This window comes from Lipophrys pholis, assembly GCF_963383615.2.
Source record: "Lipophrys pholis genome assembly, chromosome: 21".
NCBI lineage: Eukaryota > Metazoa > Chordata > Actinopteri > Blenniiformes > Blenniidae > Lipophrys > Lipophrys pholis.
In genome coordinates this window covers 4,201,917-4,226,204 of record NC_137649.1, presented here as the reverse complement: position 1 = coordinate 4,226,204, position 24,288 = coordinate 4,201,917, and the positions used below count along the sequence as shown (strand labels likewise).

The 24,288-nt window shown below is 45.1% G+C and overlaps 1 protein-coding gene across 1 annotated transcript in view; it reads right to left on the bottom strand.

Annotated features, from left to right (window-relative positions):
* hivep2a (HIVEP zinc finger 2a) overlaps positions 1 to 24,288 on the bottom strand; it is a 66,032-nt gene that overhangs the window by 20,584 nt on the left and 21,160 nt on the right. Inside the window, exons 2-5 of the mRNA XM_080490843.1 lie at positions 4,530 to 4,591; positions 3,163 to 4,438; positions 972 to 2,854; positions 620 to 865 (exon numbers count right to left, since the gene is read on the bottom strand). Of these exons, the coding sequence (XP_080346969.1) occupies positions 620 to 865; positions 972 to 2,854; positions 3,163 to 4,153 (3,120 nt within the window). The 5' untranslated portion in view covers positions 4,154 to 4,438; positions 4,530 to 4,591. The remainder of the gene's footprint in view (positions 1 to 619; positions 866 to 971; positions 2,855 to 3,162; positions 4,439 to 4,529; positions 4,592 to 24,288) is intronic.

Below are 24,288 nucleotides of genomic sequence, written 5' to 3'. Positions count from 1 at the left end.
TGAGAATGAGGAAAATTCCTAAACTCGTCAAAGCTGTCTTTTAAAAGTTACGTATACTTTCAGAGAAGTGCGAATGTCCGCTCTGGATGTGTATTTTGTGAAGAACCGTGAAAGTGGAAATTATGGGCACAAATACAAGAAAAACCATTGTCAATGTTTTTCACATTTCATTTCAAGGACGTTGAGCACATTGATGTCGGAAGAGTGATTTAACTACTTTGAAAAGGAAGGATGTGCATATAGGACAGAAAAAAGAATAGTTGTTATGCACCCACTCATGGTTTCATGATCTCCATACAACACAACGCCTGATTCAATTAAGCTAAGACATTAGGACAACCCGTCCAATATTGAGTAGTTCCCCATATTGCTGCCAAACTAACCTTGACACATCAAGGTATGAATTCTACAAGACAAGACCTTTAAGGCCCAATTTACAGCACTGATTCAAGTGAAAACACAATGTTTTTACGTTTTTGTTTTACAAACGTTTCGCGTTTAGGCAAGGTTTTGAAAACGATGTCTGTTTACACAGCAACAGCAGAAATGTTGACAATGATGTGGTCAGCATGCATGCAGCACAGGCATGCAGCAGAGAACAGTATAACAATCATGTTACCTGTCTGACTAAGTATCCACGCCTCTTCATTGCAGAGGCGCAAGCGTAGAGCTCCCCCTGTCTGGAGGAAGACAAACTCCCGTAGTCAAAGGATTTGCTGCGCATTTCAGGCAACTCTGTAGGCAGTGTGCATGGTGCCTGCTCCGATGAAGACCTCCTCATCTCCCTCTGCTGATGGTGGTTGGAATAACCACTGCCAGGCACTGTGAGGAATTCTGATTGCTTTGCAGAGGCAGACGAGTCATCCTGGTACAGAAACATGGAAAATCATATCACACTCATTCGATCTCTAGTAGAAAACTTTTTTGTTTTTAAACTGGCAGGTCATAAACTTGCCCATCAGCTAAATTACCTGTTTGGTTGGAGAGACAGACTTGAGTCCTTCGTCTCTGTCGAAGGACATTGAGAGGGAAGAGGAGTGGGAGAGGTTACTCTCCTGGCTGGGGCTGCGAGACAGGCTCGTGCAGGTCGACTCAAAGCTCGATTCCCCAGACGAGTGCTCCATATCTGCCAACCGCAACCTCTTCTTCTTGGGTGGGAGTTTCTCTGATGGCATTTGGGACAAGGTGTCACTCCTCTGGGGAAGCTGGAACTCCTCCACATGCTGCTGCTTTTCCGGTTCCTTGGCCATCGGAGCTTCAGTATCCTTATCGGGCTTGTCTGGCTCCTCTGTAACCCTGATCTCAGGAACTTGGATGTTGGGTTGTCGCACTAGCTTGTGTTGGATGTGATACGGCTGGCCAGGAGAAGCTGCAGCTGATGAAGAAGAAATGGAGGCCAGGTCGCTGTCACTTTGTAAGTGCTGTTCCATGCTCTCGGTCCTCAGAAGGGCGGACTCAGAACTCAGGGCATCTTCAAAAAGCTCGTTGTCAGACTGCTCAGAATACTGGCTGGATGGAGCTTTATCTGACGGGTGATATCCTGGCTGCTCGAAGGACTCTGACTTGTCAAAGGAATTAGGACGGCTGAGGGAGTTTGTGTGCTGGATGACTGATATGACGTTCCCTGCTGCCTTCCTGCCCTCAGAGTCAGTAAACAAGGCAATGTCCTCTGAGCACATGCTGGCACAAGTATCAAAGCTGTCAGACAGACTGTGAGTGCTATGAAGAGAGCCCTTGCCTGTTGGAGTGGCTCTCGACCCATCAAGACTGTTTTGCTTGAACTCGTAGTCCCCGATCATGTCCATTGACCCACTACAGCTACTGTCACAGTGACCAGGGCTGTCCTCGTCATCCCCAACGCTCTGCTCTTTCCTCCTTTTTCTCGTGGCTATTTCTGACATGCTAACTTTAGTACCATACGGGCTGTGGGCAATGTGCTCTGGGACTCCTGGACTGCGCTCTACAAACTTCATACCAAGAGACGAAGGTAAATTCTTGGGCATGTGTCCATAGCCATCGGCCTCTCCTACATGGGCTTCATTGGCTGAGTGTTCAAATGCACTCTGTCTAGTGAGTCTAGGATGACCTGGCGGGAAAAAGACATCATCTGGTGCCACCATGTTATCAAAGGATTGGCTGCGATTCCCTTGGGGAACACTGAGATTAGGAGGGGAAGATGTTGGCATGGAGTTACTCCTAATCAGATGCCCAGAATCTGATGGAGGCTCCAGAAGTCCTGTATTGCTATGACAAGGTCCAGTTGGATACTGCTTGGGATCTCCGGGGAGTCGTACATCTCCTCTGAAGGAGATGTGATCTTCGGCGATCTTCCCCATTTCAAGAATAGCACCTGATTGCGTTAAGCTAGCCAGGCTACTGGGATCAACCCCTGCCATACTCACTGTGTTAGCTTGCCTGGGTCTGGAGCTGGGTCGGTTGAACCAATTCCGACCAAGCATAATCTCTTCATATGTCTTAACATTAGTATTTGGAGGGCTGACCTGCTGCTCTGCACTCTCAGAGCGTGAAAAGTAGCCAGAGTCTGTGCTGCCTTTGCTATGAGGACTAAGGAGGTTAAGGGACTGAGACATGGCGGGGTCAGAGTCCTGTCCTTTTTTCTCATTCAGCCTCAGGGCCAAGCGCTGTTTGATGGTGGGAGAGTCATCAAGTGAATGCGCTCTTCCACCAGAGTGCGATGCCAACATGTGGTGGGATGCCTTCATGTCGTGAAAAGGCGGACACTCCATACCCGTGGACGGGACTCTCCCAGTCTTGGGAACAATAAGGGTAGGCACTTTCATAGATCCCACGAGCAACTCTTCAGCGGAGTCTGCATATGCTGGTTCTGCACCACCTATACAAGGAAAAGGAAAAGTAGCTCATAATATATATTTGAATATAGAACACATTAGCAAACACAGACAGACACTGGATATAAACCTCACATGTCTGAGAAGATGTCACGTACATTTCCAAGGTAGACATTGAATGTTTCAAGCAACAAATTACTTTATTGCAACAGAATTTTAATAGTACTCTAATCAAATTGTACTTAAGAATATATTTGTTTCTGAGAAATTTCACTTTATTAAGGCAACATTTATGAAAAGGATTCTTAGGATGGTGACTTTTATAAATGTGTCTTGTAGAAGTGAAAATGACCTGTATTCTTGTCCACTTCAAATGAGATCTGCGGGATGGGGCTATCTTTGTCCGTCAGCATTGTGGTGCCCTCTACGCCTTCTTCATCTGTGTCTGTACTCTGCTCTCCATCTGAGTGGACCTCAGTTTCACCCGCTGGGGATGCCTGGTCCATATCCCCACTGCGGGCCGCAGCTAACTCCGAAAATGGTACGAGTCCAGCTTTGATAGCATGCGCATGAGACTTGCGATGCTTATAAAGGTTGCTCTTGGTTTTAAAAGAAAAGCCACAGGGGACACAAGGATATGGCCTTTCTCCAGTATGTGAACGAATGTGCTTCTTCAAGACGCTGGGCTTGGCACAAGCTCGATTGCAGTAGGGACAGATGTACTTACCAGGCTTTTTAGGCTTTTGCTCTTTTTTGCCATAGCCCTCCTCTCCAGGCTCAGAGCCTGATTGAGAATAATGTCCAAAGGAGCTGGGTAAGCTGGGAGATTTCTGTCTGGGAAACTTCCCTGTAGCGCCCCCATGTGGATGAGTGTGGCCTGGGTGTCCTACAGGATAAAGATCATCTGAAGGCAACTGGCCTGCAAAAGGCCAGGCGTGAGGCTCTAGGCCTGGCTGGGGTTTAGCTCCTGAGAGGAAGCGCTCCGTTTGGGGATGTTGAGGGTATGGCTGACCCGGCTGGTAGGAAAAACCCCTTGGAAACCCCTGAGCAAAGGGTCCTTGGGGGTCTTGAGATGGTGGGCCTCCTCTTACCCCAACCGCAGAGGGTCCAAATAGCAGCTTTCCAGAATTCCCTGTGATTGCATACTTTTGCCGAGGTGCAGCTCCTCCAGTAGCACCACATGGAAAACTCTCATGGTGCTTCGACTCCGGGTCGGCAAAAGTGCTTCGTTTGGTATTTGCAGAGGGCTCTGACATCCACATTCTTTGCAGAGGTACCTTCTCTTTCATTAGATCCTTATTTATGCATTTCTGCCCTGCGGCTGCTGGTTCACGAGCCTCCATTTTAAAGAAGCTCTACGGGGGTTCAGGTCAGATGGGTCTGGTAAGGGGAGGTGGACAGGTAGGTTTCTGGAGGGTTACAAGGTCCCAAAACTACTAAGCATGATAGCTGAACAAGTTGTCACCAAGTTCACAGAAGAGGGAGGTACCCATCCATTGCTGAACCAGACTGATATTAGAACCAGGAGAGAAATGCAAAACGGGAGCTTTAATGGACAACATCAGAGAAGTTTCTCTTTTGCCATTGTTTTAATAAAACTCTTTGAGGCAGATGAATCCTGGAGTAATCTGGAAAACAGACAGAAAGAGTAAAGGATGAAAAAAATAGAAGTAAATCATGGTTAAAAACAAACTGCCATGACAACCAGTCAATACTAACCTTTCTCTGAGGAGAAGATCTGTGGCTGTCGGAAGTCATTCGGTTATCTCAGGAAGAACGACCTACAGAAAAACACAAGGGAGAAAAACCTGATTACTTCTATGGCTAATAATACAATTATCAAATCCATTGTTGGCTCTGGAGCTGTAACATAAAATCTTCCTCTTGAAGATTGGTGTACTGTTGTGTTCTTTTACTCGCTAAATTTAGTTTTATACTTTGTTGTACAGAGAACTCTCGCTGGGTTATTGAGTACATGCCTGATGTAAGATGTAAATGTCATTGATTGCTCAGTCAGTTTCTTCACGCTGGAACCCATGTGTGCTTTTTTTTTTTGCCTCCTCCACCTCTTTTTTTTCTCCCTCCCTCTCTCCCTCCTCTCTCGACTGAGTGAGTCACTGATGAAAAGCAAACCCACGCTGTTCCTAAAAAGACACAAAGGCTTATAAATAGCGCCGTGGAAGTGACGTCGGAGTGTCATAATGTGTGTAGGCGTCCAAAAAGGCAGAGTCGAAGAGCAGCCATCAGCCTCAGCACCTTTCATTGCTCCTGGGGTACCATGGTTTGATACAACCCTGAATGTTCCAGCTTGGAAAGCAAACAGAAGTGAGGCACGGAGAGGTAGATGCAAGGCCAGCAGGCACTGCAAAAATGCAGAAGACAGATTGTATTCATGTGTGTTTCCGTTGTTTAACGTTCCCTAACCGCACTAACACCTGACTGCTTGAAAAGGGAAAAAAGTACAGAGCTTCAGAGCCCACGTAAACATGCCTTGCTTAGGTTGCATTTCTGTGCCGTATTTCCTCATTTCCGAGGTTTAAACAACCTCTCTTGTGATTGCGACACACACACACACACACACACACACACACACACACACACACACACACACACACACACACACACACACACACACACACACACACACACACACACACACACACACACACACACACACACACACACACACACACACACACACACACTGTGGCCTCAGTACTGGTGAGCAGGGCTCAGTGACGTGTGTGTCTAGGGGCCCAATGTGAGATCTATAAATAGCACTTCAGGAAAACATGATTTATTCTTAGCAGCACGGACGTTAAATTTGGGTTATCTCGTGTTTGTCAAAAGTGAAACCCTTCCCTTCATCAGTGACACACACAAACTCTCTCACAAACACATGCCAGAAACATTATCTCAGACTTGGGGGTATTTGTCTTTTCCATGGTGTTAACGGTGCAAGAATGCGGTATGGAGTGACTCCACTGTTAGGCAACAATAGATGTTTAATTCAGTATGGCCAGCATGGCAGTCAGGATGATGATGATTAGGAAGCAGGATGTCAAACTCCACAGTCTTTGGAGGAAAAACAACTTTTTTATGAATAAGTCCTTTAAGGCACAACAGAAATTCAATCGTCTGTCTTGTGCTATTAAATTAGTGAGAAACACCGAACTTTTTAGAAACCAAGGCTGCAGTGCCTTTTAATGTCTGCAGCCAAAAAGAGTACCTGGTCAGAGCTAAAGAAGAAAGCCAATAAAGCACAGGGTTATGGGCCAGTGGTGGGCTGGAGGTTAGAGAAGAGGACGTCACAGGTTTGAATCCCACAGCTGACAGATCACCAACCCTGAGCAAGACCCTTGCCTCTCATCAGATCCCTGGAGAGCCGTAATGTGGCTTCACCTCTGCTCTCCTCTACAAACAGGATTGGGCAGTGTGGAAAAAAGATATTTCCCCAAGGGGATTAATGAAGTATGATTAGTTTAGTGTGTCAGTGATACCAGTGATGGTATCATCCATTCATCCATCCATCCATCCTCTTTATCTTTAAGTTCTTCTTTTTAAGACTGTAACTAGTGAGCGTAATTTGTTGTTATTTTTTGGTATTTTCTTACACTACCTCTATCGTTGCCATGGAACCATAGAATTGTGTCTGGTCTGCATGTGGGGGCCGTCGACCTCGGGACCGTTTTGGCCACGGAGGCGGGAGCTCCGCACTGTGGTTCACTCCCTGTGGGGTGGGCTCCTGACCGGCTGGGTTGGGGTGGTCCGTTGTGACGGGGCCCCCCATAGCTGTAGGCTGTGGCACCTCTCCATGTTGTCGGCCCCCCGAGGATGGTGTTTCCTCTCCTGGGTCAAAGGTGCCCGGCCACTGTTACATCTGTTTTTATATTTTGATACGGGCAGGGGGTTGGTAATAGGTGTGTGTGTCTGTGTGTGTTGAATTTCTCTTTTTAAACTATGTGAAGCACTTTGTGCTATAAAAAATGTATGAAAAGAGCTATAGCAATAAAGTTTGATTTGACTTGGAAACAACAACTCTACGACAGTTAGTGTACAAACCTTGGGTAATATCCAAACATTTCAAGACTTTGTTTGTTGTCTCGATGTCAGTACCCACATGTATCTGTCGGTTGTACTCATCAACCTCCTCCTGTAACCCGTTGTGTTCTTTGGACGAAACCGCTTGTCGCATCGTTGCCACGCGTCTCAGTAGCCACCTGACCTCCCTTACACACAAGTTTGACCCCGAAAATTCTTGGTCAAACTTCTTTTTAACCTTACGTAAGGTGAGAGGTTTTGTAATGAAAGTTTTGAATGGTTCCAGTCTGCAGAGTGAGTGGGAGCCTGTAGTGAATGGCTTACATAAAGCCTTATTCATACATTCACCGACACAACCTGCCCCAGTTCCTGCGCGTAGGAGAGACATAGCTACAGGCGTTGTTTGTGTATAAGCGTGTGTGTATGCGTGAGTGTGGGAAGTGTATATGCCAGTTTTGTGTGGGCCAGCAAAGGGCATGAAGAGACACCCAAGTTGTAGGTAGGTCACAATAAGGAGCATTCAGAAGCTTTACTCAATGAGAAAAATAGTGTGGTGGACACATTCAAAACACAAAGTGATTTATCAGGATGCTTTAAATATCTGGTGTTACTCAACATAAGAGAGCAAAGATCAGCTCTGCTTTCATCGGCGTGGAAATAGATCTCGCAGTGTTTTATATCTACTGCATAAGAGACCAAGGTTTATTTTTTTGTGTGTGTGGGCAAATTGAATGGTCCTCCTTGGTCTAAAGTCTACCTTCAGTTACACAACCGCAAGCAGATGGCGATAAACAGAGTCCCATCAGCACCTTCACAAAGTGTCTGGATCTGGAATGGAAGACTGGATCGGCTGTTGGTTACTTTCTCCAAACATTTGAACTGTTATAGGTACACTAAAAACTGAAAAAGGTCCCCCTGTGCTTTTGATTCAAATGCTGTGAGGTTGTGGAAAAGGCTGAATTGTTCCATCACGTCAATTGCAATGTTGTATATGATGAATTCAGTCATTAGAGGGAGACCCTGTGGCTTTCCTCATTAGTAAGTCTTCAGTTGCAGCCAAACCATTTCATATTGTGCTATTTTTAATATGTGTAGGAAGGCCCTTCACACCTATCAGTGTGTGTTTATTGTTAGACTGATGAATGCCGCTCTGCACTGACGTCAAACCACCACAAATTAAGTAGATGAAGGTTCACTGGGTGCAACGGTGGGGTAACGGGGAGAACTCGGGCATCACAGCTAGTTTGGATGCCATTATTAAGCCTTTCTCTTTGGAGCTTACATGATCTCTTAGACCTCGAGTTACTCCCACCATACAAAGACTTGGTAGGTACGTACTGACCCTAGATGGTCTGTAGGTGTTACTGATGGGTGGATGGATGGATGGATGGATGTACGTGTATCCATCCAGATATGTGATCATGCCTGACTTGGTTGTGTCTGGTACTCCCCCAGAGGGGGGTACACACGGGGGAAATCCCGACCTGGCTACGGAATCACCTGAACTGACGTGATGTGGAGGTGTAGCGGCTCTATTTCAAGCTCCACCCACATGGTCCGAACTGCAAAGTGTAACGTCAGGCATGAATGCTCCGATAGTAGTCAAGTTAAAGCCATTTTGGAGAAGTTTTGTAATTGGAACCTGTTTAATCTTTTCAAGGCTACAATCAGAGGCGACCATACTTGGATGATTGATAGAAAGCAAGACATGATTGGAGACTTCACCAGAAATCATTGATCGGATGTGCGAAGGCAGCAAATCGGTAAAAAAGTCGAATCCTACAACACCAAAGACTATATGATCATCTTCAAACCACATTTCTCGAACGATAACTAATGAGAGGGCTGGAATATTGCATATTTGCAATTAAAATGTTCTTTAAAAGATTTCTGCCAATTCAAATGAATATCATCCTACAATCTCAATTGTTTTGAACAAGACACAGTACCCCACAATTTGCCAAGACAGATGTTCCACGGGAGCTTATTAAGTAAAAAAAAATTTAAATAAAAATCTTGAAAGGAAAGAACCTAGAAGGGGATGAAGAGCAGTGAACTGCTTGCAGGTATGTACAAGTACACTGATACACATGTTTGGCCAAACCCAGGAGGTATGAATACTTTGTGGGCAACTACCATGTAGTCCAGGCTGTCCGAACAAAAGGGCCGTGTGTGTGTGTGTGTGTGTGTGTGTGTGTGTGTGTGTGTGTGTGTGTGTGTGTGTGTGTGTGTGTGTGTGTGTGTGTGTGTGTGTGTGTGTGTGTGTGTGTGTGTGTGTGTGCGTGCGTGCGGGCCTGCGTGACTCCATGTAGTGTGTGGGAGGCTGTTCAATTCTGAGGGCTGGAGACACTCTCCCGCTCTCTTTCAGTTTCAGTCCATTTTATCCGGCTTCATTGGAATGACAGTCGGGACTAATGTTCAAATTGACAAAATAATACATCAACATCTGTGCAAATCCCCTTGTATTACTATCAGTGTGTGTGTGTGTGTGTGTGTGTGTGTGTGTGTGTGTGAAAGCATTTGTGTCTATATCCAATGAACACACACACGCGCAGTCATAATAATCCCTCTCCTTCAGTGTCTTGTTCAGATATGCAGTCGATAAGCCTCTCATTTACTTTCAATGGAAGAGCAAGACCAGACCAGAGCAGAGTGTGTGTGTGTGTGTGTGTGTGTGTGTGTGTGTGTGTGTGTGTGTGTGTGTGTGTGTGTGTGTGCCCACATGTTGGCGTGTACGTGTGTGGACATTAAATGTGCACCTGTACGTGTGTATCCCTGCTGGTGTTTGTGTTTGTGTGTCTGCATGATTGTATCTATACGTGTGTGTGTTCACATCTGTATTTGTGTGCACGTGTGTGTGTGCATGTATATCACGGGTATATACTGTATAGTGTGTGTGCGTGCGTGCAGCGGCTCGTTATTCTTAAATTGGCCCACCAGGACGCTGCATACCGACTGGAATGGTTGGAATTCCTGTGACTCAAAACCGGAGAGAAAGTGTCTTTGAGGGTGTGTGTGTGTGTGTGTGTGTGTGTGTGTGTGTGTGTGTGTGTGTGTGTGTGTGTGTGTGTGGGTGGGTGTGGGTGTGGGTGTGTGTGTTTAATTTTGTTTGTTACTGCTATTCATTCGTAGTATATAAGTAAAAGTAAAGATACAAGTCGAAGATAAGGGGAGAAACCATGACCGAAGCAGGGAAGAGAACATACAGTAACTCTACAGAACTGGGTCGGTTCTTTAACTGAAGGAAGTTGCTCAAGTATCCATAGTATATATAATCATTACAGTGTAAAATACCAATATTTATTTCATAAGCAGAACAATGCCCCGCCTGCCTCCCCATGGTTCACTGTGTTTTCCTACCCGCAGATCAGCGGAAGCGTTTCAGAGCGGAGGTAAGTGACGGAGGTAAGTGACGGAGGGTGGAACAGCTTGGCCATCAGAGAAAATACTGTTCATTGTATTGAAGGAACGTGTCACCTGGTGCAGCAACGTGACTCAGTCCTTGTTGTTTGGACAGTTTCCGGACCCAGACTGATCTCCGTGGCAAAAACAAATAAGACGGTACAGGACAGGAATGCGGACGCACGTTTCGGTCGGCACCATGAAACCATCAGAAGTTTCACCGGCCAATTACAGGCAATTTCACAAGAGCTGCTCTTAATCATTTTATTCAGAAAACAGGCTTTTGATTTGGCGGGATGTACAAGAGTTGATGCAACATGAATGTTTGACACTGCTATTAGTCATTGTCATGAAAAATCCCCAAACCTGTCAGCTGTTTGGATTTATAGGAAATGTTGATGAAATGTAATGTGTGACCTAATTTAGGAGTCTGGGCTGGTTTATGACGGGTTTCATGTGAGACGTTTCCTCGATGTGAGACGAGACTTATTCCAGTTCTCTTTCCAGACCGGCAGAGGGTTCACATGATGGGGTAGAGAGGCGGGGGTGAAGAAGAGGGGGGATATAAAAGAAAGGCTGCAGCTTGAGAAGGATTCAGGCGTGTAACAAACAGTGTTGCCACAGTTACCTTGAAAAAGTAATCCCAAGTACTGATTACTAGTTACTCCTTTGTTACTTTACTGATTACATGTTTGTTTTAAAGTAAGTAAGTTAGATTACAAGTAACTTTCAGCCGCTGCCGACAACACCCTCCATCGTCTCAACATGAAACTGAAATAACTGCTGACCGCTGCCTCCTGCACCATGTTTTTACTTATTTTAACCTTTGACCTTTATTCTTTGTTGTATTTATATCTGACTCACAGTTTTATTATACGACTTTTTACTATTACTGGTATTTATTTACCCGGTGATATAGTTGTAGTCTGTTGTTGTACTATTTATCTATTTATTTATTTGCACAGCCGGCTCTATGCGACCTATTAATTGCCTCTTCGAGGACAAATGAAACCTTTGATTGATTGATTGATTGATTGAAAAAAAGGGGTGGGGCTTCCCACCAATATATCTTTTTCCTCAGGAAAACTACAACAATAGTGTAACATCTCTGCAGTTGTGTTCTTGATGCAATGATGAGGTTTAGTGGTTCCGATTGTTTTGTGTCACCTGAACGCACCGTTAGAGCGAGTTGGTCTGTGATTGGCTGAGAGTGGAGGAGGGGGCGGGTCAGATGAACGTGAGGAGACTGCATGCACTGTGTGTGTGCGTGTGTGTGTGTGCGTGTGTGTGTGTGTGTGTGTGTGTGTGTGTGTGTGTGTGTGTGTGTGTGTGTGTGTGTGTGTGTGTGTGTGTGTGTCCGTTTTAGAGGACGCAGCGGCCCGGTTCTGTTTAATAATAAAGCCACTTTACCAACAAGAAACTCGTCCTGCAGGACACTACAGCAGTTGTACTGACTTAGAGAAGTAACTTTAATCTGATTACTGGTTTGAAAATAGTAACGCGTTAGATTACTCGTTACTGAAAAAAGTGGTCATATGAGAGTGATGCGTTACCGGCGTCACTGGTAACAAAGTACCATGCATATCAAGTACATGGATGCATGGACTGGACACACACACGATGTCACACACAAAGACCTGGGCTCATATTTCTGTAATGTTCTGGTACTTTGGGTGGTCAGACACTAAGTAAATTATTCAAACGTGTTACTAATGGTTTCCATTCAGCGATTAACCACTTTCTGTACCCAGAAGAGGAGGAGACTGATGGGCTCTGAGGGAGAAGAGCCGACGGAGGACAGCTGGTACTCATGTTTGCTTTCTGGCGCTGCTCGGTTTGGCCTCCACTGGACCAAAACAACTCACTGCCATTAAAATCCCTTCCTTGTTTCACCTGAAGGATCTCAGAAGCGACTGAAACAAAGAGCAGCGTGAGAGTCGGTGTGGTGACGGATATATTGAGAATTAGGCAGATGAATTGGACCGCTCGCTTTTACAGACGTCCCTCCAGCAACTCATTTTAAATTTCAAACTGCGACCGGGATTCGAACCGGGATCCCAAACACCTCGGCCCCGTACACATGACGGCGTTTCATGTGAAAACGTGCCGTTTCGGCATTTTCATTTCAGAAAAGTTGAATTTACATGGCAATGTTTTGAAAACGATGTCATTAGCATGTAGGCCCACCAGTGGGCGCTGTTGTTTGTTTTCGTAATGAAACCACACACACACACACACACACACACACACACACACACACACACACACACACACACACACACACACACACACACACACACACACACACACACACACACACACACACACACACACACACACACACACACACACACACAGCAGGGAACAATCCGCTGTAAACACTAACAATGAAAAGACGACCAAGTGGGATTGTTATTATAGTGACTGTCAACTATTAATTTACCAAGTCCAGGAGAAGATGAACTGGGAGTCACGACACTGTGGAGGAAACGTTGTTCTGATTGTCTCTACTGAGCATGTGCAGAACTACTAGTTACTACGGCCGTGGTGTGCATGTGCAGTGTTTCACAAATGTTCCCCTGTCTTCACAGAGACTGAGGCCCTGTTTACACGACAACGTTTCACGTGACAACACCTAATCCGCTAAAAAAAAAAAGAGTGCGTTTACACTGCAGCAGCGGACACAGAGACAACGATGTAGTTAGTATGCCGGGCCACTGGAGGGCGCTGTTGCTTGGTTTTGTAATGAAACTACACAGAGAACAATAGCGTTTTTCTAATAGTTGTGTTTACCTCCGTTTCCTTAGACAGAGTCAGAGCGTTTTTAAAAAGTTGCGTTTTCCTTCTGTTTCCGCAGGGTCTCAGCGTTTTCAAAAAGTTGCGTTTTCAGTGGCTCTGAGCACCTTAGTTGTATAAACCCAAAACGCAACCAAAAGTTTTCCATTTTCTAAACCTGCTTTAGAGTGAAGATGTAACCTGAAGTATCTGCAGGGAGCGAAGAAAAGGTGAAGACAGATTTCAAAAGATACTTAACTGGTTATTTTAAAATTATGAGAGGGTTCAAAACTAAAACTAAAATAACAGGAAGACTGTTTTCTTTTTTGCTCGTTCTGAGCTGAGTCAGTAGAACGTCATGTTAATGATATTGTAATGTTATAATATGTCCGTTTTAATCTTTCATAGTCAAAGGAGTCATAAAGTCAGACGACTGCATCGAATGGACATTTACCTATTACGAGGAAAGAAGCTTAAAAAAACAAAAAACGTCCGTCTGACGTAGTAATTACAAAGTTTACGTAAGTGTTGTTTAAATAAAAGCCAAAATTGGAAAACAGACCAAACAAACTTTGTTGCTGTCTGAACTGAAAAAAGAAAACGTAATGAAGTCAGCACACTGTAAAGGGGTTTTGTGGTTTGACAGGATTATTATAATCTGAGCTGAAGTTGAAGAAAGGGACTCGTCTCTGGGAGGAAAAAAAACAACAAAAAACGACAAAAAAAAAAAACCCATCGCTTGTTTAATTTCTGGGTGAAAACAGAACCGGCGATCGTGTGAACCACAGAGTTAAATTTAAAACGCTTTAAGACCTGTTTTGTAAAATGTAAAGCCAATTCCACCTCGCCGCCGGAGGGCTTTTAAAAACAACAACCTATCCATATAAATAAAAACACTCACACAGGTAGGAGTTTTACGCCCCTTGGTGATGCAAATTAAAAAGTTCAGTGTGAATTAGGAGGAAATCAGAGCCGCCTCCTTCCTCCCACACCCACTGTGCCCTTGAGCAAGGCTCCCGAGCTTAAGCCGCCGCGGCGGGAGGTTGTGGTCGAACCAGGAAGCTCCCGGCGTGAAACGAGTGCAACTTTATAAGCAGCCGGAAGGAGAAAAAGAGAAATGGGTGCAGATTCCGCGGCTGATTGCAGGTTTCTGAGAGGCTCTCACTGCGCTTTCTGCTCTTGACAGAACTTCACCGCCTTCTCTGTCCCTGCTCACCGGCTAGAAACGCCTTCGCTTTGCTGCTATTCACTTCCTACATTTCCTGAAGAGCCTCTAAAGAAGGAGCCCGAGCCGGCTGCCGTCACCTCTGGGTTATCCGTGTAGGTGGTGGAAACCAGGCTCTCTCGTATAACCCGTCCTGTCTTTCATTGAATTCCGCTCGATTCTCTGCAGAAAAACTCTTTCTGCCTTTTTTTTTTATTTTTATTTTTGAACAAAAGATTTTTCTCTCTCTCGTCGCTTTCGAGAAGGTTGAGTGGCCCAGTAAGAAGCTCTCGCTCTCTGAGTTTGGACAAATCTGGACAGTTAGGGCTGGACGCTTGTCTCGCATTGACAGTGTTCTGGTGTGAGGACAGTCTGGAGCTTCCAGTGTTCAGTTTGCACGTTCTTCTTTCACAAACATTGTGTTTCTCAGTAAAACGAAAATTCTGGTTATCTTGAAATGCAATGTGTCGGAACATTTATGAAAAGTTGCGTCACCCCCCCCCCCCCCCCCCCCCGTTTCCATGGAGATGGAGTCTGAGAGTTGTCAGAAAGTTGCGTTTTCCTACATTTAGATAGAAATGAATCGTTTTCAAAAAGTTGCGTTTTCCTACGTTTAAACGGAAACAGTCACAGCGTTTTCAAAAAAATGTGTTTTCCCTTATTTAACTGGCTCTTATAAGAACATAAATTGGCCCATAAAGCACTCAGACACCCAACGGGGCCGTTATAGAATTACAGTGCAGAAATTGAGGTTGATTGAAATATCCAGGGAAACGCAGGAATAGAAATCGATTCATTTGTGAAGCGAAAGTATCGTCACCCAAATCTTATTTCTCATTATTTCGAGAAGCGCGTAGAAACCATCGTCGTTTTGTACCTGAGAGCTTCCACTGCACGCTGTTTGTGTTGAGGCGGCCATGTTTGGATTTAATTCAGAGCTGTCCATCATTTGTATGGCCGACTGTGGATCTGAGGAGGGTGTGTGTGTGTGTGTGTGTGTGTGTGTGTGTGTGTGTGTGTGTGTGGAGAGACAGAGGAGAGGCTCTCCAGAAATGACTGAAATTAAATCAAAAGTGTGTGAGAGATGAATGAAATGAACTTTAATTGAACTGTAAAGCGCACGCACAAACACGCCCATACACACACACACACACACACACACACACACACACACACACACACACACACACACACACACACACACACACACACACACACTACTGAGCAGACGGCTTGTGGACAGTAGGAACTTAATTATGCTTCTGGATATTTCTGTCATAAAGAATATGAAAGTGTGCGTGCGTGCGTGCGTGTGTGTGTGATTGTGAGAGAGAGAGAGAGAGAGAGAGAGAGAGAGAGAGAGAGAGAGAGAGAGAGAGAGAGGTAGAGTGTGCCCTGAATAGAGTAAATGTGTGGGAGGTGGCAGCACAGGCAGGTTTGCTGAGACAGGATGTGTGTGTGTGTGTGTGTGTGTGTGTGTGTGTGTGTGTGTGTGTGTGTGTGTGTGTGTGTGTGTGTGTGTGTGTGTGTGTGTGTGTGTGTGTGTGTGTGTGTGTGTGTGTGTGTGTGTGTGTGTGTGTGTGTGTGTGTGTGGGAGGGGAGGAAGTTTCTGGTGTGCCAAGGTTACAGTTTTGCTGCTGCTGCCGGTGCTGCTGCAGAGTTTCTGTTATAAAAGCCTCGGTTACACAACGGAAACACTTCAGAAATCTGTGACAGAGAAACAACCCGACTTCATTATCTCCCGCTTCACATTCATCATGTAATCACTCCCCGCTGCAGTGGACATGTAACAGGGCCGCGCTGTGCAGACTCTCGCAGACTCTTTTGCTTTCCGTCGTCTCCAGCCGGCTTCCACAGGTGACGCGTGGGAGGTTTGGAGTGGGGTTTTATTTAGGTGAGAAAAAGAGCTGCAGCTTCCAAAGGTGGAATGCAACTTTGTTCTTTTTTTTCTCTCTCTCTCTCTCTCTCTCTCTCTCTCTCTCTCTCTCTCTCTCTCTCTCTCTCGAAGGTCCAGCAGACTCAAAATGTTATCAGGGCATAGGAATGCTTGCAAGGTGTTTTCATTAGTCTCATAAAAAGTGGGGAGAACAGCTCATGCTTTCTGGAACAAGTAGGAAGGAGGTGGATCAGGAGTCACATACAGTCCGAATTATCTTCAGTGGACCCAACCGGTAAAATAGTGACATAATAGCCTTCGAATTTAGATTTTAAAGTATTTAGTAAATGTGATTAAAATGTCTATTTTCACACAAACCCAATAATTACTCTGGAAAATGAGTACAATCGCAACAATCTGCTGCAAAATACAGTGAAATGTCCAGTAGCACGTCCATTTAAACAGGAACTGCAGAAACGTTGGAAATGGTGTAGTTAACATGTTCCGCCACCAGTGGGCGCTCTTGGTTGTTTTTGTAATGAAACCACACGCACTTGCAGCAGAGAAATATTCACTAGAAACGTTACTGGTGAAACATTACATGACACTCTGGAGGAAACATCGTTCTGATTATTCAGCTACTGAACATTCACTGAAAAGAATAATTCTCAGTCGTTTCCACAAACACAAAAATAATTTGCCGAGTTAATTTAATTTAATCATGTGACACATTTCCATCTATTCAGGTAGACTGAATCCCATTCATTCAAATTATCTGAACAACGTGTATTAGAATGAACCATTTAACAACAAGAAACTCAATATGCTCATCTTAATCAAACATATTTCTGATATGTCAACTGAAAAACTGCAGAGTTGATTTTTTAGAACTACTGGTGACTGTGGCTGTGGTGAACATGTGCAGAACTACTGGTGACTATGGCTGTGGTGAACATGTGCAGTAGCAGCGCTTCAGAAAAGTTGCGTTTTCCCCGTTTCCATGGAGACAGAGTCAGAGCATATTCAAAAAGTTGTGTAGTTTTCCAAAAAGTAGCACGGTTGTTGTGTAAACACCCAAAACGCTGCAAAAGTTTTCAGTTTCTATTGGAAAACGTTGTCGTGTAAACAATAATAATAATAATAATAATAATAATAATCGATAATCATTCTGCTCTGTGTAGTATTTGGTAGAGGAGGTTTCTACAAAGTTTAATTAAAAACACTCGCATAAGTCGTTTATCCTGCAAAGTAATTTCCAGGTTATTTTATAAATACATATATCTTTGTGGCCCGTCAATTGGCCCGGATCCAACAGCCTTTTCACTTTATTAGTTAAAAACCACCAACCTTCACCTGCTTTTCTTCCTTCCTGCATCAAGGCTGATGAGAATATGGAGTTTTATCACTCTCAAGTAAATGATGCTCAGAGTATCTGTGTCTGTTTATGCTCATGCATAATAACCACATTTGCTTGAGCTGATGATTTGAATGCTTAAAAAGAAATCTCTGGTTTATCAAGACGGGGCGAGAAGCAACGAGACCCACTCGATGTAACATTTTAACTTCGCCAAAGATGTCTGTGAAAAAGAAGAACCGTCAGAAAAATCTATGCAGAAAAGTAAAAACCAGGAAAAAAAAAAAGAGGAAAAGTGGCAGTTTTGTGAAACATTTCGAACCGTCAGACACAGAACCGCAGTCCGCAGGGTCTCGAGATGGTAAAAACCCGAAGAGGGTCTTTGTTTGTTTTCCACAGTTTTCCTTTGAACAGTAAATCCTGCACGTTATGGGAATTCACCAGCAACAAACAAAAGTGTCCAAATCACACGGCAGATTAAAAAAAAAAAAAAAAACCCGCTGAGGGGCTAATGGGTCTAATCCTACACGACTGCGTGAGATCCTCGTGAATCAATGATCGCTCTGTGATTTCTGCACGTGTGCAATTACGTGCGCTCGGGTCCGAGAGTCTTGAGGGGTGAGCTCACGCTCTGCTCGGTCTCAGCGCCGTCCAATGTACACAAGTGACGCGTTCGCATGTGTGAGCATGCGGTCCGAGCCGAACATGACATGAACACTGATACCATATTAGTCCTGGAAAAGTACCTCCGCTGTCAAGTCTTCTTTACTTCCTTTGCTAAAGCAAATATGTTATTTTGGGTCACTAAGCAGGAAACTGGACTGCCCAGCGCCGGACGGAGTCGCCCCATCTTTGATGGTAAATGAAAAAAAAAAGTACTCTGACATCTTAAAGTGTTTTCTAATTTAGTCCCATTTGTTTGCTGTTTTCCCTTAATTTCCACCATCTGTTTGACATTAAAAGGCTCGGGGGAGCTCTGTCAGGGATACTCCTAACTCTTCCCTGGAAAGCTTTAATTGTGGAACCTGTAAAGGAAGTGTTGGGTTTCATGAACATCAGCCTGGGAGTGGAGAGGAGCCACCTTGGTCAATCTGGTGTGTCGAACAATTCCAGTGCGTTTAGATTTAATCCTCGATTATGTTCTGAACAAGGAGAGAAGATTCCGCAGCCGGGTCAGAAAGTGAGAACTGAAAACCTTTGATGAGTTCTGGGCGTCTCTTTACAAAACAATGGAGCCACGGAAACAGCATATTTCTGAAAATGGCTCACAAAATGGAATTTTTCTAAAACTCTCACAAACCATGTTTACAGAGGGAAAACGCAACTTTTTTGGAAAATGCTCTGAACCAGCGTTTACAGAGGATACCGCAACTTTTCCCAGATGCTCTGACTTCGTCTCCATGGAAACATGGGAAAACGCAACTTTTTGAAAACGCAGACTCGTGGAAACACAATGCTGCACCACAGCCACAGTTCTTCTGCACATGCTCAGTGGAGACAATCGGAACAATGTTTCCTCCAGTGTCGTGACTCCCAGTTCATAATCTCACGGACTTGTTAGTTTTATTTTGACAGTCACTGTCATAATGATCCAACTTGGTCGTCTTTGCATTGTTCATGTTTAGAGCGTATTGTTCTCCGCTACATGTGCCTGTGGTTTCATTGCAAAACAACCAACAGCGCCAACAAGTGGCCTGGCATGCTAATTGCATGGTTCTTAGTGTGTTTCTGCTATTTCCGTGTAAACAGATATGGTTTTCAAAACGCTGCCGTGTATACTCCAGACGTTTCTGAAATGAAAATGTGAAAATGTTGTATTTTCACTTGAAATGTTCTTTCGTAAACGGGGCCCTAAGCTGGCCTTGATTAAAATCAAAAAGGAACCTAAAAGAGTCATGACCTGGCTTTAAACCAACAAACCCTGAAACTAAAATTAAAACCAGGAGGGATTCAAACCCTACATTTTGTCAGGAAAGTTCACCTTGTGCCTAAACGTCTTTATTGAATCACGTTTGTTTTGATTGTGGAGGCAGTGGCGGCCGGGATCATGAGGTCTGTCACTGTCATGGGTTCAGGCACCTTGACTGACTTCACATCTCGTGAAGTCCTGGAGGCGGCTTGGCAAACTGTGTCTGTGGTGGAGGACGACGCAATGCGCTGAAAACAAAAAAATACAACAACGACGAAATGGAGCTTTTTAAATGGGCACATTATTGTGTCAGCTCTGTAATTTTCTATTTTTCTTGCTTTTTTTTCGGTCTCAATTTCCTTTCTATTCCACCGCGGCTCGATATTCTCAAAAAAGAGTGAATGAGTGCATGTGTGCGCACGCACACACGCACGCACGCACGCACGCACGCACGCACGCACGCACGCACGCACGCACGCACGCACACACACACACACACACACACACACACACACACACACACACACACACACACACACACACACACACACACACTGTGGTTAACATGGGAAACGTAATGTGACACAGCACCAATTGAGGCTGTTAAAGAATTCCATGTTCCATGTTCAGTGTTGCTGGCCCACGCTCACACATACAGTACATACACTGTACCTACAGAGTTTTCTTTTCCGAGACAGCGATTCCTCCACAGCTGTGGCTGTTTGACCAACATGTTTCCATTTAACAGAGAAAGCAAAAAGAGTTGGAGAAAAAGACGGAGAAAGGAGAGAGAGAGAGAGAGAGGGGGGGGGGGGGGGTGAAGAGGTGAGGAAGGGAAAAACAGGCGTCCTGTTGGTGTAAATTGCCAGTGGAAAAGGGGAGGCAGTCATATTTTCCACAGGGCTGCTGGGCCAGGCTTGAAACCATTACTGAGCTCGCCCCATGCAATGTGTGTGTGTGTGTGTGTGTGTGTGTGTGTGTGTGTGTGTGTGTGTGTGTGTGTGTGTGTGTGTGTGTGTGTGTGTGTGTGTGTGCGTGCATGCGTGTAGCTTCATTACATTTTCCACAACAGTTTGCAAAATGCAGCAGGAAGCACGATGGACAGATGAAGGGTTAGTCGGATTTGTTTTGTGGACGGACGCGCTGCTTTTTACAATGTCCTGTGTACTGGAAGCATTTTATAGTTTCGGGGGATTTGAAGGTTCTCCTGTGATCCAAACACGACCAGTAGGAACCTTAAAGTTTCCCGGAGAACGTATATATCACGTGAGAGAGCTGCGCACACGTTGCCATGGCGATCCGGGGACTGTCCTCGCTCCCTGGAGACACTTTACAAGCCGGCAGCGGTCGCGTCCTTCCAACGTTCTATAGGTCTACAATTAAAGGATCCGGGAAACTTGCTCAACTCGTAAAGGTTAGGAGCTTTTTATGCAGTGATGGATAAACTAAAGACAGAAGCTTTTTACATTTTTGATTTTCAAGAGTGTCGCTGTGAGTAAAGCTAAAGCACCTTGGTGACACGGAACTCATGTAGAGTCCCGGTCTGGACCACTGAACATCCATCGTCATTCACAACTGATTCAATTTAATTCTATTTCTTTAGTTCAATGCAGTCACTTCAAAGCACCGTCACATAGAAGGAGACAAAGAGCAATAAACAAGCACACAAACGCCCCCTGCTGCAGACGGTGGCGGCAGGATGGTTCAGGACCTGATTCACATCAGGTTCTGGTGGCGGTGTGGAGATCAGATAAGCTATTCTGCTGCCGCTTCCTCCAGTTTTCCTGCTGAAAAGATCTAATCTTCCTTCTGCTTCCGGGGCTGACCCGAAGCCTCGTCCCAGTTGGACGTGCACGGTACACTGTCCAAAAGCATCGGTGCTCCTCGTTAGATACACAAAGAGGCGTTCCGTCCGAACTCTTAAGTTTCTTCTTTCCTTTCTGTCCATTTGGAACCTTACAGGGACCAACTGAGCAGCACCACAATCCGCGGGGGCAGTTTTCAGATTAGACGTGAGTATTAAATGGGGGAAGTGTTTGAAGAGGAGCTTTGAGAAAACCTCAAAGTCTTTAATAGCTTCAGCGACCACCACTTGAGACCTCGCCTCCAATTGGGCCTCTTCGTCAATATCAGCATCCGTGCTGCCTTCATCCGTCTCTTCACTTCTCTTCGCTTCTTTAAAAACTCCTTGACTCCTCCAGCAGGCTGATTTACAGCCGGTGGATTAATTGAGAAATGTTGGATCCGACGCTCCAGCTCCCGAAAGGCAGTGACGGTTGTTTTTTGCAGAGTGTGAATGAGCTTGAGTTAAAACTTAGAAGCACCTCAAAGTCGCAACTTTACTTTGAATCACTCCCAGATGGTCGAGCTCTCCACGACGTGTCTGTGATCTTACTGTTCACGTCGGAGTTCATGACCCCAGGTCCGGATGGAGATCTCGGCCAACCAGACGATCCCATGATCCCTCTTCCCATCACGACTGAACGAGACGCTAAAGGGCCTGATGCCTGAGGCACTGTAGGCGCTACCACCCATGACTCAGCCGGAGATCTCCGGCTCTACACCAGAAGACTGACTGCACGTCTTAGTTTAGTCCCCAGTTAAATCCCCATGCGAACCCTCTGCTGTCGTGTCTTCAGACTTCAGGCTTGTCTCTATTGAAACAGACTCTGCTGTAAATGTTCCCTGAAGGTGTTTGCGTATGAATGCTTTCACACAAACAGGACAGGACCTCTCGAGGACGTCTTCTGTCTCTTTTCCATCGAAGCCTGAACGCAGTCGTCTGGACCAAAGACGTCTGAATCAACCAGAAACAGATCCAAGCTTCCATCTTTTTGCTGCAGATCATCATTAGTGCGTCTCTGACGTAGGACTTCCAGTCACTTTGACTCATTTGTATTGTTTATAAGCTATTAGCGGTAAAATGCCACCACAACAATCCCGCAAGAGCCTTTAGCCTCGATCACAGTATTGTTGTCAAAGTTTTTTTTGGGGTGTAATATATTGCTTGAATGCGTACAGTTCTGTTTCTCCATCTTTTGATGGATTGTTGTGAAAGTCAACGTGAGAGCAAAGAAAACCAAATTGAGATTTTTCCTAGATCCAAACCAAACAGACAGAAAAATGTATTTCGACTTAAACCAGTTCACACAACGGACCGACAGCCGCCTCACAACAATCCATTCTCTCTCCTGGATGATACAGATTTAGCCTGGACGCCTCCGGCCGCGGCCGCAGAGACGTTTGTGACGCAGACTGCGGAGGCCTCTGCACAGTGGCGGCCATTGTGGGAGCCCCGGTTCACGCGCTGGTCTCTGGTTTAGCGTTGAGCAGCAATTGTTGAAGTCGATGATGTGTTTTATGCAACTCCTGGACTCTTTGAATGAATGATGCATCCGGGCTGGGCCGCGGAGCGCGTGGGAGCCTCCAGCCCACAACACTTCTTTCACATTTCTGAGTCAAATTCAGGGCACACAACTATTCCTGGGTTTTTAGTGTGTGTGTGTGTGTGTGTGTGTGTGTGTGTGTGTGTGTGTGTGTGTGTGTGTGTGTGTGTGTGTGTGTGTGTGTGTGTGTGTGTGTGTGTGTGTGTGTGTGTGTGTGTGTGTGTTCACAGATGATGTACAAACTTACGTAAGCTTATTTTATCTACATCCTTTTTTGAGCTTGTTTTCAAATCTTTTCTTTTGTTTTCCTCACCGTTCCAACTCTCTCTCTCTCTCCCCTTCTTACGGTTTCCTTTCGCCTCGCCTTGTTAACGCACCTCTCTTCTCTTCAGGAGTTCCTCTCTTTTACTTCTTTCCCTGCTTAAACTTCCACTTCCATCCCCGGCACTCGTTAAAAAGGGCCTGCGGGCAGGTTTTAGCTGCACCTATAATGCTGAGTTAGTTTTCCTCTCAGGAACCGAGGCGTCCTGGAGGCCATTTTTCACCGCGTTGCATCAGGATCTACAATCCCGGGCCTGGTGCAACACCAATAACACAACTCATAGGATGTAGGGCGGATAATTACCAAAACTTTCACTTAAGACTTCACAGAGGGGAGAGGATACAATTAGGGCTTCTGTTGCTCTTATTTGTTTCAGGATGGCTGACAAAGTATATCCCACTATAACTAGTTCATCTTTATCTGGGGGCACCGGGACACGCCCGCTATGGAGGCTGATAAAACATGGAGCAACTATGGGAGCAACACCTAAAGCGTCAGCATTTTACAAAAGGACATTGTGAATGCTATTGCACTTCTCTCCCTCTCAAAAAGAATGAGTGGCAGCCTGTACTCAGGATCCACTTTTCCTCATCATAGGGATTTCTTTTTTTTTGGGGGGGGGGGGGGGGGGGGGGGGGCATCCATACCTCATTTTGCCTCATTTTGCTGAACGTATCTGTGTGTTTCAGACTGCAGATTACAGTCATCTTCATACCCACAGTTTCACAAACAACCTTTAGTTAGATGGGACGCATGATAGTTTAAAAGTTTTTGACTCCAAATCAGTCGTGATTCTGACAATCAGAAGCCTTATATTAACCTGCCATAACATTCCGAGCACCTCCCGAGTGCTTCGTGAATCTCCGATCTCCAATCTTCACGACAAAATGTCAAGTGAAAACACATTTTTGCATTTTCACAACAATGGCAGAAATACTGAAGATAGTGTCGTTTTTAAGTTGGGCCACTAGTGGCTGCTGAGAACAATCCACCATAAACATTAACGATGTGAGTATGGAGGCTTCAGCTGTGAACAGACGACCAAGTCGGATTGTTCTTACGGAGACTATAAATATAAACTAAATACGAACTGGGGGGTCATGACACTCTGGAGCGAACATGGTTGTGACTGTCCAGCTTCTGAGCATGTGCAGAAAAACTATTTACTACATACGCAGAGGCAGCGCAGCAGAAAAGTTGCGCTTTTGT